The following is a 16903-nucleotide window of genomic DNA, read 5'->3' as shown; positions in this document are numbered from 1 at the left end:
TTTCAGAGAGTTAAAAAGTTTCAAAGTTTTTCTCTTTTTCTGTTGGGTAGGTTGTGAGGTTTTAGGGTTTTTTGTTTGTTTTGATTTGGTTTGGGTTTTGGGGTTTGTTGTTTTTTTGTTTGTTTCTTTTTCAAATGAAAAAAAGCTATCAGGAAATCCTCAGCAGAAACTGAGAATGGGTTCCTGATGGCTGTATGGATTTTGCCAAAATCCATTTTAAGGTTTACTTTGAGTAAGCTCAAATCAGATTGCCATATGGAATTACTCCATGCAGCAGCCTGACCTAGAGCAAAACTGAACAAAGCTGAGATTATTTACTAAACTCCTAAACCACTGGCTGTTTTGCATCTCTCCCACACTGGATTTAATTCCTTAAGTAATTAAGCACATATTAACTTAAAAACCCAAGTTAACGAATAGGTCAAATAGTTGCACATAAGGTAGGCTATTCAATGGCACACAAAACACAACTGTGGGTCAACATTCATGTCTCAGACTGCCTCAAAGCTTGCTGGTACCTGCAGGTTAGCATATTTACTGCTGTAGCCAAAAAGATTGATCACAGGAAGACAAAGCTGTTCTGTTAAAAAAAAAATATAAAAATAAGAATCAGCTGCTTCTTATGAGCAGTCTGTCAAATAACCAGGTCAATGAAACTGTGGGCATTTCTCTTGAGCTCAAGAAACATTCATGCTGGAGAGGATACTGGAGTCATTCTAATGCTTTGCAGTTGTTTTGAAGGTTAAATAGAAAGCAGCACAAAAGAAAGCCTCTGCCTTTCTGATTAAAGAAAAGGCTGAAACATAACATCAAAATGCACAGTTGTGCCCTCGACTAAAATAGACATGAGAGTAATGCTGTATTTTTCACCTCACTGATGCACTTCAAATTGAAAACACAAAGGATGCCTTTCACTGCTATTTAAAAAAAAAATAAAACGACACAACTGTCCCACAGAGAAACCAGACAGACAAAACACAGTCCTGCTTTTGTGAAAATAAGTCATAACCCGATGAAATGTCTTGTGTCAGAATCAAAACAAGAAGCTTCAGATGAAAAATTGGTCTGACTTCTGTTAGAACAGTGTAAGCTGCTCTGCAATCTCAGCTCTTCCTATCCTGGGTTCCAAGTGGGTACAAAGGTAAAAGGAAAGCAGCAAAAGGCTCAGCACACAGCAGTCCTAGTGTCTTTTGACAGGACACATCACCAACATAGAAAACACTGACATTCATGCATGGGCTTTTGGCTAGCTTGTACATACAAATGTGGTTTCACCAGTTGCCTCACTGCCAGTGCAAAAGGACATTCCCACAGTTCTCACAAGTTGCCTTATCTGCTTGTGTACAAGAGGACTCCCTCCCCAGGCAAACATTTAGTCTCCCATGATGAGAATAGTCTTCCAGGTGTTCACTCAGTTCTGCTGGACAGTGCATGAGAAAAAGCACAATTTCACACCTTCTAGTACCTTCTTCCTTTTATTTCTTACCACTTGTGAAGCTAATAGCAAAGGAGAAAGGTGCTTAACCTACTTTATCTCATAAACCAGCCAATGCTCATATACAAAAGTATTTATAAATGGTGACGAGATGTTCACTGCTATTTCAGCCCTCTTGCACTTGTAAATGCCCTACATGCCAGAGGGTCATTGTTTTTCACATGTGACAGACATGTAGACAATCATGGCAGGTTGCACAAACCAGTGTAGCCTTAAGGCTGCTCTAGCTTATCCCAAGAGGCTGAGCAGTTCAGAACTAGCTCAAGCTTCAAGGGAGATAAGAGGAGTCAGAAAGATTACAGTCTTCTCTTTTAAAGTGAATCAAATGATCTCTGGCACTACATCTCGAAGCAGAATTGAAAGTGTCCAGCTTAAAACAGAATTTGAAGCTTTCTTCACCATTTCTTCGTGTGTCTCCTTATTTTAAAAAAATAATAAAATCAATATACCACATTTGATAATATACAAGTTCACCTGTTTGCAGCACAGCTTTGGTATAATTTCCAAATATGTCAGACTGACAGTTTCTAGCAATATCACTGGCAATGAAAGATGGCTTCCATATGACTTCTACAACCTGATACATAGGGTACCAAGTGGTGGAGCTTATAGTCAGTTGAAAGCTTGCAATATGCTGATACTTTCTGGTTTTTATTTTCCAGGGCCTCAATTTGTGCTCTGCATTTTATATTAATATTACATTTTTTTATAGACCAATTTTATTTATAGATGAAAAAGGGTATCAGTAACTAGTGACAAATATAGATAACATGATAAAAAGGACAAAGCTGATGACAGCTGCAGATAATAATGAATAAATTAATATTAATTATGAGATGAACAGTAATAATGAGCATTTAATAGTTTGCATGTAATTTAATGCATGCTTAGACAAAGACTAAATTTTTAAGCTTCCTCTCAGGTGCATCTTGTAGTATCTTTTGTTGTTATTTTCCAATACAGGCATACATCCTCTGGTTACAGTTTTTGTCTTTATGTTCTCTTTGCAGGCCAAGAGTGACAACGTTTTGCAGTATACCTAAAATAGTATGTGTATTTGGTATGCTGAAGGCATCTATCACCTTTTGTCTGTAACTTTTCTGAAAAGTTCATCACCTCCAGTCCCTCAACCAATAGCTTTCTTGTAGCAGAACTAATGCCTGTGAGAAAACAATTGCAGGGTCCTCAGTGTGGCATTTACACCAGCTGCATAAAGAAAGGAAAGGAGACAACAAGTGACAGAAGCTGTTGCGAATAACCATTTTCCTCATGAAAAAGTAAACATGATTTTCAGGATCAGCAGAAGACTCTTGCTGGACAAACTAGATCACAGGATTTGTGAAACCACAGGCAAGGGCTTGGGGCAAAAGAGAAAAAAGGAAAATGGAAGGGATAGTACCTGAGGGAGCTGAAAATGAGAGGACTGTGGAAGAAAGGCTATGACAGACTGTGGGCAGAGAAAGATGTCTGCAAGGGTGAGCAGGTTGATGATGGTGAGACCAGCCATTTCCATGAATACATAGCCTTGCACCTGGCCTCTGGATCATAGTGCAGTGTTGTGTGCATGCTTAGTGAAAATCTTGTTAACATCCACGAAGAAACCATGTGGTCTATCTGCCTTTGCGTTGTGGTGAATAGCCCTTTTTATTCACGCAGGCATGCCAGACTGCATAGCAGCAGGCTATTTGTGACCTTCTGACAGTCAGAGAAGCTGTATCAAATGAAATTGCTGATGCCGAGGACCCTGATGGCCACCATATGAAGACAGAGGAAGTTCCTGATGGTATTGCATGCTTTTATTAAAGTGGCCATGACAGCAGATTTCCTCAGTGCAACTTGCCAATGAGCATAGGAGCCAAGAGTGAATAGAGACCAGTTGGCAATGGTACTCTTTATACACTAGAAGAGAGACTGAAGAGCAGGCATGCATGTGGCAGGGTTTTCAGCACACAGCATTGAGAGTGAAGTTTTGTTGCAGAGCTGAGCAAGGAGAAACTAGGACTACTGCTATCCTATGGAGGACAACATGGTCCCATGAGTGCCTATTGATCTCAGCATCTCTTTTTCAGCACGGGCTTAAAGGCAGGGAGTGGGTCAATAACAGGCATTTCTGAAACCCCTCACTCATGCATTAAAAAAAAAAGAAAGACAGAAAGAGAGAAACCCAACACATGTTTTGCACAGCTAAATAACATCGTTTGGGGAAAAGATGACACCATTTCCTGCCTGCATGAAGTACTAGGGCCAAATTCAGGCCAATGAGAGGGGAACTGCCTAAACTACCCCATAGGAAATGCTAAAATCATGAACATAGTTTAAACACCTAACTCAGTGCTACAGAGTATTCTCTAATTCCAGGAGTCTCTGAGAACTGCCCATGTGCATGTAGGAGTGAAGGGCTAGTGATACAGTTCCATCTCCGTTTTATGCAACTAATTTACTTGAGGCTCAAAACTTACTCTTCTGTGTACCTCACTCCTATCCCCACTGCTTATGTATTGTGTTCTGAGTCTTGCAAATGAAAAATATGTGAGCAATTTATCTTCTTAGGAAGCTGCTTTCTTACTCAGCCTCAGCATCAATCTCCCACTGCTTATACCATCAGTCTCACATTTCCTTACCTGCACAGAACAGCCACAGTGAGAGTGACTGAGAGGATGGGGCTTGGTGGTTCAGAAAATGGTCTAGAAAATGAGAGGTGTGACCCAGAACCCTTGAGTTCAGAAGGACCTGAACCCCAGACCAGGCAAGGGCTGCTGCAGCTCATGTTACTATGGGTTGATTGAACCGTACAAGTACACAAGCCCAAGTAACAGCCATCTCTCAGTGCTGAATGCAGTTTAGCATAACTTCTCACCTATTCCTTTGTCATAACACTGCTCTTTGTCTGAGTATAGTATTTTTAGCACCCAAGGGGTATCATGCTCCAAGTCAGAAAGCTGATTTAGCTGAGGCACAGGGGTGGTGGATAATGTCAAGAAATATGGCAGACTATTCATTAAGTAGACAATTCATCTTAATTAAACCCCTGTGAGTCAGCTCTTCCTGAAAAAGTAGTATTTGAGCAGATTCAGATGCTTTTCTCAAATGGTGTAGCAGTATTTTATCAGTTTCTTTTCATATTTTGATAAACTTCATTCAAGATTCAGAGAGCACTTAGGATTCACAGGAATAAAAATAAGTTACTTATACCATGTCCCCTCCAAGTTCTGAAAAATATTCTCATTAATTAAAATGAACTCCTGAAAATGTATCCTCTATACCATAATCCTTAGTTTAAATATGTAGAAAACCAGACAAAAAAAAATGCATATTGATAGCTGTATTTTAAACAAAAAAAAATCTTCACATAATAAATACATCTTATGAACATTAACTTCAAATTTACTTCAGAAAGCTATTTACAATATAAATAATTATAAATGGGAACACTTTGCAAGATATTGTTGACAGAGCTAAATTGCATTTCCTACATTACATTCCAAAGGAAAACTTCAAATTACAGATGTTATGCTACAATGTCACTAGACCCTACACATTGCAAGGCATGGTATTTGAAACACTGGCAATCTGTGTCTTTTCATAAATATAACCTATTTGTTTAAAGCAAATATGAAATGCTTCATTATGTTTCAAGCGCCTTTTTTGCCAGATTAGTATATTTTATGCATTCAAATATTTACCTTGGGAAAAAATAGCAGTGCCTTAAAAGCACTTTTCCTAATAGACTTTATTTCCTTAGAAATGTAAAGGTGCCAATGTTTTATAATGTGTGAGCAAAATTTTTCCTTGCATTTCTAAACTTCCTACTGCAGCAGAAAAGAAAAAAAACATGTGCAGTCCAAATTGCAATAAATAAAAATGTTTAAAAATTGTATTATGAATCCTAGAACAATAGGAAATCTTGAGAACTCCATGTGAGAGGGGAGTTAAATAGTGAATACAACTAGACAAAAAATTTTTCTTCTTCCTGTATTTGATCTTTCCTTTCAAATACAGCTTCATAGATGGGCTCTAAATTACCTCTTTTAAGAAAGAGATGTATTCCTAGCAATTTAGATCCAGATTTATCCACAGAAGTATTGTATACATAAGCTAAATGCCACAGTGAAGTTTAACCTCACATAATCTATTTTTTTCAATAATAAATACTGTAAGGAAATGTGAACTGGAGTCACACTAGTGCTCACCATCTGAACTGAAGACCAGTTTTTCAGTCTTCAGAATAGCAGCTAAACCCTCAGGTACATCTCCAGCAAGCTTTACTAACATCAAATTGAAAAGGTACAGAAAAACTAAGGGGTTTCTTTTGGTTGTTATGGTTTTGGTTTGTGTTATTTTGTTGTTTTTTAAAGGTTTTTTGCTTCTCAGTGCCTACAGCCAAAATATTTAACCATCAATACTAACCGCAAATAAATCAAAAATAGGTTCACCTCCACACTGTGGAGGTGTCTGGAGTTAATCCAGCATACCTACAGAAAAGCATGTTCATCCACCATTGTTCCTAATAACAGAGCCTGTACTGCCTTTAGACCCTAAGGTGTTTTAAGTAAACTTGCAACTCATGGAAAGACCAGAGCCTGGATCCCTTTCTTGCCAGACAGTCATAGCCACCTTAAAATAGACCTAGCTAGGTCTAATCCTGGAACTGTGTGCCATAATACCCATTATATACAGCTTTGTATGCAGAAGGTCTGAAACCACAGCTTTGCTCCTTGACTGAAAGGTTAACTGACCTTTGGAACTGACAGTCTGATTTTCTGAGGTGGCTGCACCTTTTCCATAAATACTATAAGACCTTTTATTTTTTTTTCCATCTCACTCAGGATGTAAATATAAATGAACATATGGTGGTTAACATACTTAGAGACATTAATGAATAAATGCTGCATGTTCAGAGATAAAAATGAGACTCAGATAAGAGCAATTAATAGAGTTCAAAAGAGCAGAATTTCTCTGTGTAAGCTGTGGCAGTATTGTGGACCCATCAACAAAAGCTGTTTAAGAAATAATTCTGGGGCTCCTCAGTATAAAGAGATGCACTCATTTTTTCAAAGCATGTATAAATAATCTCCATTATAGAAACACAGCCATTATAGCTATTACCTTCTCTAGTTTCCATATTTACATCTTGAGATTAAAAAAAAAAAACAAAACTACAAACAAACCCCAAACCTGTTGTCACTTCACAAATCAGCTTTTCTGCCCTCACACATATTAAGTAGTACCTTACTCCACAAATATTGCCATTTGAGGCAATGGGACAAAATGCTGAGTACTGAGTAAGGTTCTTTTTCTAATTTAACAATTGGTTTGCAAATTTATCCAAAATTACGTACTCCATGCTCCTGGGGTATAATCTTGAATAAAGAAGAGAGGGAGTCTCACTTCTTTAAACAAAAAAGATACAACAAAATCATAATGCATAAAAATCATAATGCACCATTCATTGACATCTGTAAGAAATTCTTTGAAAATGTTGTGGTCAGTCTGCATTTGAAGTAGCTACAAAATATTAATTTGATATGCTAATAACAAACCAGTATTATGATAGAGAAATAATGCAACACAGCAATTTATACTGGTTTTGTTCCAAAACATAACCTATATACCTTATTTAAAGTGATAATTTTTAGCTAATGTGATACATTTGAAATGTATTCAATACAAATGCCTTGCATTTTTCAATTTCACAAAATATCTCATCTGATTTAGAAAAGGAAGAAACAAAAAAAGAAGATTATACCCTTCAAGGATACTAAATGAAAATTTGAATTAAATAAATATGTAATGAAAAAAAGTAAGCTTTATACCATATTGAAAGTACATGTAATACGAGCTGCAGTGACATTATATGTTATAATTAAAATTGCAAACTTGCCTTCCTGGAGCATGTAGCATGCAGAGTCTATGCTTACAATATTCAATGCTTTCATCAATTAAAAAGGAATTCCCTCCTATTTGAAGAAGCAGGATGGCAAATCAGCTGGCAAAAGGCATCTACCTCCAGCAGACCATACTGAAATGCTAAGGAGTGCTAGTTGCTGGAACCCCATGAGGGAAATGAGCCTTTGCTTGCAACATAACATGTCTGCATGTACAGACCACTCTACAGATATATTCCATTTATTACAGTGTCTTTTGCTGCACTTGTCATTGTAGTGGGCTAGAACTATTGAAAATGGGACAAATAGCTACAGTTTGGGAAGCTTTAATTTGGGATCATAATAAATCAAAATGGGGGATTTTTATTGCATAGCAAGCTGGCCTTTTTCCTGGGTGAAATCATAGAGTGCAAGCATCTTTTATTGCGCCTGTTTGTTTTATAAGTCTTCTATTTTTCAAAAGTGCCTGTCAGACTGCAAATGCAACAGTGCCAAAGCTGATTTCCTGACTACCTGTGGCCATTAGACCACAGCCGGTGAACTGCAGATGGTCTGCAGAACTCTATTGCCTTCTGATTAAAAGCTTGATAACAAGAGTGCTTGGTGATCCCAAGAAACTCGGGTGCTGACAAAGTTCTGTTCATCCAAATGGTTTAGGAAACTGTTCTGTAATAAAAAATTTATTTTGATACTTAGACTTATTTTTATGTGTACTAGCAGGGATATGATACCATGTACCTCTACTCTAATTCGCTTTGCAAATTGCATTTTAATACTGTACAATGAGACTTCAAATACAAGTTTATTCATAGGAATAAGTGAAATAAATATGTATCCAGAATTAGATTTATCAAAAATACTTTCTCATTCCTATGCTTTAGGAATATATACAATCGTTGAGCTCAAAGAAGTCCATTTTGGTCCATTCCTCTGAGTTAGCAGTTGTCAATATTTTTCTTCCCCTCAATTATTTGCCTTGTTTTTATCTTAAAACAAACAAACAAATGAAAATCTCTAGCCACTTCTTTTTATGACCTTTGTTATTCATTTGGCAGTCAGTCAAATAAACTTCTTGCCAAATCATTTTGTTTTCATTTTGCCTTGGCTAACATTCAATGCCCTGTCTCTCATTGCTGCCGCTAGTTCAAATGGTTTTAGACCGTTATTTATCTCTAGTCTTTGCAGAACTTGGTGCACACCAGTGACATTCCCTCTTACTCTTTTCCGTTACAAAGATGACAGACCAAGTTTATTTAAAGTTTTTATTAGATCTTTCAGTCTCTTTATCTTTTGCTGAGCTCTGCTCCACCTTTTCTATTATGAGGTTTAGATAATAAAGACCAGACTGTGTTGCTCTTCCTTGTGTTCAATGTACATTTCACCAGGAGTGATCACACTGCAGTCAACAAAGATTGCCTATGGAGTAAGGTACTACTCAATTCAAGATTCACAATCTGCCTTGGAGTGATCAGGACTATACACAATACCCCAAGTTAAGAGAGGTAATTTCCTCTGCTTTCAAGTACATATCTACTTACGTGGTTTATAATGTTATTATTTAGCTTTTGCTTCTGATTAGTTTTATTTGAAAATAGGTATTTTTAACCTGCCTGTAGCATGCTGGTTTATATTTAGTCCCACTGGTGACTCAGTCCCGTATGTCAAGCTTCTTAATGTTATAAATGAAGGTAGATTTAGTGTTAATCTCATTTCAGTAACCACCTCAAGTCCATTTACTTCCACAGTGGTATAATAAGGAATGGTGGTCCTGCTCTCATTGCAGTTAACTTAGAGACTTCATATAAATGGACAGGTCTATCAATTGTTCCTTCAAATGCACTGGTTTACTTTTTTTTTTCTTTAGCATATGTTTTTTATTTATTCTTTTCCAATCAATTAGTGTCTCTTTGTTCATGAGATTATTAAAAATTGCAAAAAGTTTCTCTGCCTCTTTTGATGTCTTCTATAACTTTATGACAGGCCCTGATAATATCAGCATTCTTAATACAATTGAATTTCTCAGAACCCTGATTTCTCTAAGTATTTTTTTTATGTACATATGACTGATTTTTACATCCCTAATATGTTCTGATATTCATTAATTTTTTGCTGCAAACAAAAAAAGAATGCATATCTCTTTTTCAAAGTCATACCTATTACTTTACTGTCTATCAGACAGGGTAGTTACAATTTTCTATACTTTCTTAATTTACTCTACTTTCTTAATTTACTCCAAAACTTTATCAGAAGTAGGACAAACCACCATATAGAGTTTGTTATTCTTGCCTCTCATATTTTACATTTATGCAATTGCATTTGTATTTTACAGCAAAAATTCTATGATTCTATTGATTTCTTTCTGTGTTTCAAATTAATTAATTATTCAGACACTTAGAACCACTTTTCCTTGTTTTTTTAATTATAACTAAATGGCATATATAACCATAAGATTAAATGTATGCATCTTGGACCACTCCTAGTTCCAGCCTATTCTCTCTTGTTATCCTGACAATTTTCTTCCATTTCACTCCCCTGTCCACCTTGGCGGACAATCTCCCATCTCTACATCAACAGAACCAAGCCCTGTGCATTTCTCAAAACTACACTGAGAAAGGCCCTCTTTCTTTTAAACACAGTAGAAGTGAATATTTGATTGTACTAATCATAAGGATACTGCTCATTTGACTCCAACTCAAGCATATGTAAATAACTATGCATGTGACTACACAAGGAAATAACAATTCAAGGAGTTCTCTCTTCTTTCCCCCTTTTTGATTTTGCATTGGTTAACCTTGGATACTTTATACCATGGAGCAGCATAACACACTTGGCTGTTAGGGAATAAACAGATCACCAGAAGTACACATGCTGCTGTGCATTTCAAAGGAACACATTCCAAATTTCTGTGTAAAAAGAGTGCATAGCAGTTTTGTTGGCTGGGGCCTGTGGAACACAGGCAGTTCAGAAGGTCTGCCTTTGGCAGCATTTCCAAACAACCACCTCTTACACAGTGTGCATGAATTGCTCTGTTAGTCTGCCCCAAGAAATCCCTGTCTAGACCTTTTCCATCCTTCTCATCTTGCATGGCACCAACTTTGAGTTTAGCTCCATTCACTCTAGCCCTGCACACCAGTGCATTTTTGTTTTCTAAAAGTAATGTGTGTTAACTAACTTATCCCCCCAGACCTTAGGTTATTCTTTCTAGTGCACTATGGTATATCAAATGCTGGTAACGACATGGGCATGAAAACATATAATATCTTCCAATTGGATCTCAAAGGTTATTTTGTAAAGCACAAAAACTTTTAGAAAAAATTGTCAGCTTCCATTGGTTATTATAACAGATGTTCCCTTGTGGCCTTGTGCTGGATCTTGCTGCATCCTTAAGTGAGAAGTCACATCAAAATGTGATCCATTACAGCCTAGTGAATAGTTTCTAATGGTTTCAGTGTCATATAGATGCTCCAGGGCATAGCCAGTTAACGTGTAAGCATGCTTATCAAAGTACTGCCTATGGGAGCTGTAATAATTTGGAGAGGCTGATGGATGGTCCCCTGGGGTTTGATGAGGGGACATATCTGAATGCAGGTAATCTTTAGATAGTACCAAACTAGATTTTGATATTCGATCAGAATTGGGGCTGCTTATCCTAGACAGAGTCGTGGGGCTGTTGTCATAGTCATTTTCATGTGGGCTCATAATCTTCCCATCTCGCTGCTGGATGTGGTCACAGGGGGGAGTGTTGGCAACTGCCGGGACGCGGCAGACATCTGCTGCCAATTGCTGCTGAGGGTAGTTTGCAAAACATATAGTATGCTTCTTCCCTGTGCCATTAATGGAGACCAATGGATCAGGGGTTGTTTTCCGCAGCTGTAGTCTGTTTTCTTCCTCTTTAATCATTTGCTGGGTGGCTCTTATTAGAGTTTCAATTTTGCTGGGCTCATGTGGGCTGCTCTGATATTGCTCAGAACGGTACCGGTCACCTGATTCACTGGCAGAGCCAGGATCAGGTGAGCTGACGACGCTGTCCTCATCCCAATGTCCTCTCCCTAGGAAAGAGAGAAAGAGGACAAGCATTGAGGTTGAAGGAGGCAAGCAGTCTTGAAGAACAAGTACCCTGAACTTTGTTTTATAGACAGAAAACCAAGAGAGAGGCACATGACTCATAACAAAGTCACCAAAAATTACTATGATGGACCCCTTGCTTTTCAGTGACAAAATCTAGTACTCTGTCAGCACATGGAATGAGTAACACAATTGAAAATATACAAAGAGATCTAAGCACCTCAACACAAACACCTAGTTCTACCTGAGTCGATTCAGTGCAACCAAGCGTTTGGCACCAACACTGCAGGACCTCTGTATATTCTGAAGCAGCTAGAGGCCAGGCAGGGTACCTAGGGCATGTCAACGTGCCCTCAACACTGATGTTCAGGTTCCTGACCCCTTGCTGTCTCTTTGCATTAATAAAGTGTGAGTGAATTTGGACCATGGTGAACACAAAAATCTCAAGGAATTACAAATCCACATCATTCCAACATGTCTTCTAAAGCCTTTCCAGAAACTGAGACATAGAGAATTTGCAGAATAGTTTGTGATTATGTAGTGACTTTACACAGGTTACACAACAATAAATAAACACAAGTAATGAAACAGTTCTTGTTTAGAAGTACAAGAACTGTTAGACAGTTGTTAGACAGGGTTATTATAAAAATGTGATATCATATCTCAACTCATAAATATTTGCTGTATAAAACTTTTAAAATGGGAAAATTTAACTATATTCTTACCTCTTTTTAAAAAATAAGGCCCACGGACATATCAGAAAAGGTGTTCAGTTTGCATGTTGCTGAAAGGACAGAATCAGACCTGTCAATGCTCACTAGGAAGAAGTTGAGTGACCCCCAAACCTGAACAGCCAACTAAGGCCACATTACAATAAAGGGTTTGATGAAGGATTCACTGAGACATGTGCCTGCAGAAGAGCACATCTTAGACTTGCACAAATTACTTAACCATGCCTTTGCCTCAGCACATACAAAGTCTTGTTTGGGGATAAGACGCTTTGGGTTGGTTGACAGGAGTCCTCAGAGGAGTCCATTTTCAGACCAGCACAAGTATTTCTCCCTGCTCTGTGTTGGGTCAAGGCATACAGATCTGCTTGGGTGGCAGACCACTGCTGTTGTGTTGCAGAGTTCATGACAAAAATCAGTGGTGGGCATGTATAATAAACATATCCTGCCATTTGTCAGTGGAAGTACTGCACTGTGGAGTTTCTTATAAGCATAAATTTATCCTTCACTGGATATCTGGTCAGCCACTGTGCTAAACCCAGTGCTGTTTGTTTCACTGCACAGACCACATATGCAGTGTCCCAGACTTCCTGAGTATGACCAGAAACACATAGGTTCGTGCGCAACCTCCAAGGCCTGCCATACTGGTCAGCTAATTGTAAGGTGACTCTGATCCAGAACTACCATAAGACACATTGAAAGACAGAAAAGGAAGAAAATATTTTCTGCTGAATGAAACTACCCAGACAGCAATGTTCATACAGTATTGTCAAAAAGTTTCATTTGTGAAAGGCCAAGGTTAGAAACTGTCTAAATCTAAATAAAAATGGCACATGTACCAGGCAAGCTGAGATTTTTCTTCTCCTCAACTAAGACCAACAGGTCAGGTTTTACCCCAAAGCTACATGCAAACTGAAGGCCTAAGAAAATAACTGGATCATCTGGAATTACAGCAAAACCAATAAACAAACTAAAATCAGGTTATACTATCCATTTGTACTGTTGATGCTTGATAAAGCTATGGAGTAAATATTTAACATTTTTGTGTTTGCACCTCCATATAGTATTTCTATGTTATTACATTTCTATTCTCAGCAAGAATTATTATGTGTAAAATTTGCCAGAAAAATTATCATACTTCAGTCAATTTTCTTTTTTTCAGAAGAAAAATCTAGGAAAAAATATGTATGACAAAAGTACAGAACAGACACAAGGAAGGAGGTGTCTTCTCAAAGAAAAAGTGGAGAATAGCCCTCATCAACAAAATTTAGGGTTTCTTTTCATTCCTCATTTTTCCTTTGACTGTATTTCTTAGAACTTGCTAATTAATTATTTTTTTCTGATACCGACATAATTTTCCACACATCGGAGTAAAATAGTACTGTTCTTTTTCCTTTCCAAAGCCTTATTCTGCAAGCCAATGCTAGTGGTTTGCAATAGCATAATTAGCTTTTAAGAGTTCTTTAGATACAAACTATATTTTAACATATTACTTTAGTAGAATTTTTCATTTATTTATTTTTTAAATGATGCATCTATCCTTACAACCTTGAACTCTGACTTTTGGGTCAGTTGCATTCTTTCAACTCTCAGTCTACCTTTTAATCCCTAGGTCCTATGGATTTTTCAAACCCAAGATCAGCCTTTCATTGTGATATTTTTTATTAGCTTCAGCCTCTGAAGATGTGCCAATGCACTGTTTGCAACCTGCCAGACACCAAGCAAGGCGTTAGGCTTAGTGTTGAAAGGATGGAGAGACTCAAACTGCCTAAAAGTTATAGCTGGGGACAAATGTCTGAAATCAAAAGCAAATGTTAATTTGAATTGTTAATTTTAAATAAAAACAAATAGCAAATCATAGTGGATTGAGTAATAAACAGTGCAGAGAGATAAGTCATTTGGAGAACAATTTCTCCAAAGACTGTAGAGATATTTTTAATATATGGCTTGGATTTACCTCTGATTTTTTGCTAGATAGATTCCAACCAAAGCAGTTTGATCTTAAGTCAAACAAGTAACACATTTCTAGGAAGTGTATCATTTTGCTTAAATCTTTAAGATCATCCTTGAAATCTCACCAGTCAGATATTTCCACCTGAATTTCACACATTAAAAAATATACCACAAAATTTTATTTTGGTGCATATAAGCCAGACTGTTAAACAATTAACTTGAATTTTAAGTATTCCTCATCTCCATAGATGCAATCTCTGAGACAAGGACATAAATCAAGATTCTCTCACATTTTCTCTCCCACACAAACAGTTTCATGTTTATGTCACATTGCTTTGTCTGAAATGGTCCCAGTCCTGAAAATCCTTGTCATCTCTTACCATGAATCCTGTGCACTGATGTTATGTGGGGCATACTGTTTTCATATGCTTCTCTGCTCTCAGGGGATGACTTAGTCAGAGGCAATGCTGAACGAGAACCCCACCAGCTCTCCCTTCCTGGCTGCGGCGTGCCAAGGAAATACCGGCCAGCTTCACATCTGCCTCCTTCACAGGCCTGAGTATGGAAATGTCTGTCATCAGTCAGCCGGGAGTGGTCAAGTGCAAAACCATAGCAGAGAGCACTGCGGTCTGAGTACTGTCTGTAGGCACAGGAGACATCATGGTGCTGGGAGCTCGGTCTGTCTGAGGGCTCCAGTAGCTGGGGAGAAGCTGTGTCTGTCAGGGGGCTTCCACCCCACTGGCTCTCATGGTCAGACTCAGATCTCTCAGTGTGAAATCCAGAATACTGCAAAACAGGAGAAGCAGCAGTAAGAAGATATGCCTGGGTGAAATCTGCAGGTAACTGCACTGAAAAGACAGAGTATGTCTGTGATAGGGTGTTTTTTGTGAGCGTACCCACATGTCTGCACCTTCTGATTGGACTCCTAGTCCTTTCCTGTACAACAGTCTGTAATGAGCTCACAGATTACAGGACAGACCTCATGAAAGTCTAAACCATTCCATGCCAACCCTTAATAGCCACCTCCTTTATGATGTGTAATATTAGACTCAGCAACATCAATGTTGCAATTCAATATTTTTTTAATACGTCCAGGTTTTTCTTATTGCCTTGAAAGCTAGTGCTTATTCTCGGCAATGGCTCCCCAATGGAGTTCTCCCAAAAAAGGGACTGAAGTAACACCACTTCTGGAGCACTCTCACATTCAAATTGAAAGTGAATGTATTTGAAGCTGTTTTTCTAAGGGTTCCCTCTCTTTTCCTCATGTTCTGTTTGTTGCTGGATTTTTTTATTTTTTTATTTTTTTACCTGGAGTGGTATCTTTGAACTTCTTTCCTCTTAGTAGTAGCAAAAACAAAGCCTCCTGTAGACCCTGAGACTTCCACCAACACTGCTATGGAGTAAAGCTCTGAAGTGACGGCACTTGGGTAGGAAGCTGAAAATCACAGCTCTATTGCAATGTGGGAGCAAGAAAAATCCGAAACTATTTGCCAGAAAAAATAACTGCTAGCCAAAGCAGGCAGAGCAGGCATTTGACACTTTTGCTTAAGCGGGGCCCTCCCAACACAGAAGCAGCAACTAGCAAGCACTTGGAAAATCAGACAGAATAGGAGCATGGGCATTTGTTTAAAGAGAAGTAAGGGTTAAATTAAATGTCCCAAGATTTCTAGGTATTCATAACGAATGTTTCAAACTTTCAGATACTTTGGGGAAAAAAAAAAAGGAATGCTTATTAAACCTCCTAGGATTTAGCTGTCTCATTTTTAAATCTTTTTGTTTATTGGAACTGCTGAACTTCATGGAACATCTTTAAATCAATTTCATCCATGATTATGGATTGGGATGAGACTAAAGCTGTACATGCTCATCACTTCAGTACAGCACACTCATGTCACAAATCAATGTATTAAAGCATGAAACCTTGGAATTCTCCTATTCCATCACCTTCCAGATGCCTGCCCACTCTGCCTTTTCTTCTAACAGGCATTAGGCCTCTCTCTTGAGAACATAAGCTTACCTTCCTTTTCATTAGATTGAGTTAATATGAAACTCCTCATTATCAGCCAAGATCAAGGTTTTATGCACTTACCAATCGAAAGTACTGACCAGATGTTTGACTCACAGAAAGTCAAACCATCTGCGCAACATCAGCAGCAGTTTTTACATTTAATTAGGTATTTCTTCAGTATTCCAGTTTGTATTTGTGAACACTGTTTGTTAATACAATAGGTTATTTAAAGGAAAGAAAGAAAGGGTCATGGCTTTGAGGAGCTCAATTATATTTTATTAACTGTCAGAAAAATACCTGTAAGCAAAAGCCTATCAGTAGATACGGAGAAGATCAGCAAGTTAACATAGCATATTCATTGGAAGGTTTTAGAAAAGAAAGGATAAACCTGATTTTGCATGGAGTTAAGAGTTAAGAGAGAACCACAATGTCAGTAATTTTTAAATGTCAGTAATTTGGCATACTTTAACTAGGAATTTTATTCAACCATCACACTTACATGTAAACAACTGAAACATCTGACTCTTCTATTACCCTTTCAGTTCTAATGTCTTCAAACTGCTTAGTCACAAAAATACTTTTGCAATTACTGACTGAATTATTGTCAACTTTTTGTCAAAAATATAGAGATGAATTAAGTTTCCAATGAAAAAAAATAGAAATTTTGGCTATTAAAATAGTTAAAATGGAAATTCACAAAATTAAAACTACTTTTGTGCCTGTTCTTAATTTTAGAATTACTTTTAGTGCCTTTTAAATTTTACTTTTA

At 37.6% G+C, this 16903-nt stretch overlaps 1 protein-coding gene across 6 annotated transcripts in view; it reads right to left on the bottom strand.

The window, feature by feature from the left end:
- Positions 1–10647: 10647 nt before the first annotated feature.
- Positions 10648–16903, bottom strand: part of SIM1 (SIM bHLH transcription factor 1) — a 49889-nt gene continuing 43633 nt past the window's right edge. For all 6 annotated transcript variants that reach the window (XM_061460228.1, XM_061460229.1, XM_061460231.1 and 3 more), the window contains 2 exons: positions 14507–14912; positions 10648–11429 (listed from right to left, as the gene is read on the bottom strand). In XM_061460228.1, coding sequence (XP_061316212.1) covers positions 10699–11429; positions 14507–14912 — 1137 coding nt within the window. In that variant the 3' untranslated portion in view covers positions 10648–10698. The remainder of the gene's footprint in view (positions 11430–14506; positions 14913–16903) is intronic.

The sequence above is a fragment of the Pezoporus flaviventris genome, unplaced genomic scaffold (genome assembly GCF_033815535.1).
Source record: "Pezoporus flaviventris isolate CSIRO_AGI_PZ_B2104156 unplaced genomic scaffold, CSIRO_AGI_Pfla_v1 ptg000031l, whole genome shotgun sequence".
Lineage (NCBI taxonomy): Eukaryota > Metazoa > Chordata > Aves > Psittaciformes > Psittacidae > Pezoporus > Pezoporus flaviventris.
The sequence above is the reverse complement of the archived record's forward strand: the minus strand, read 5'-3'. Positions and strand labels throughout refer to the sequence as shown.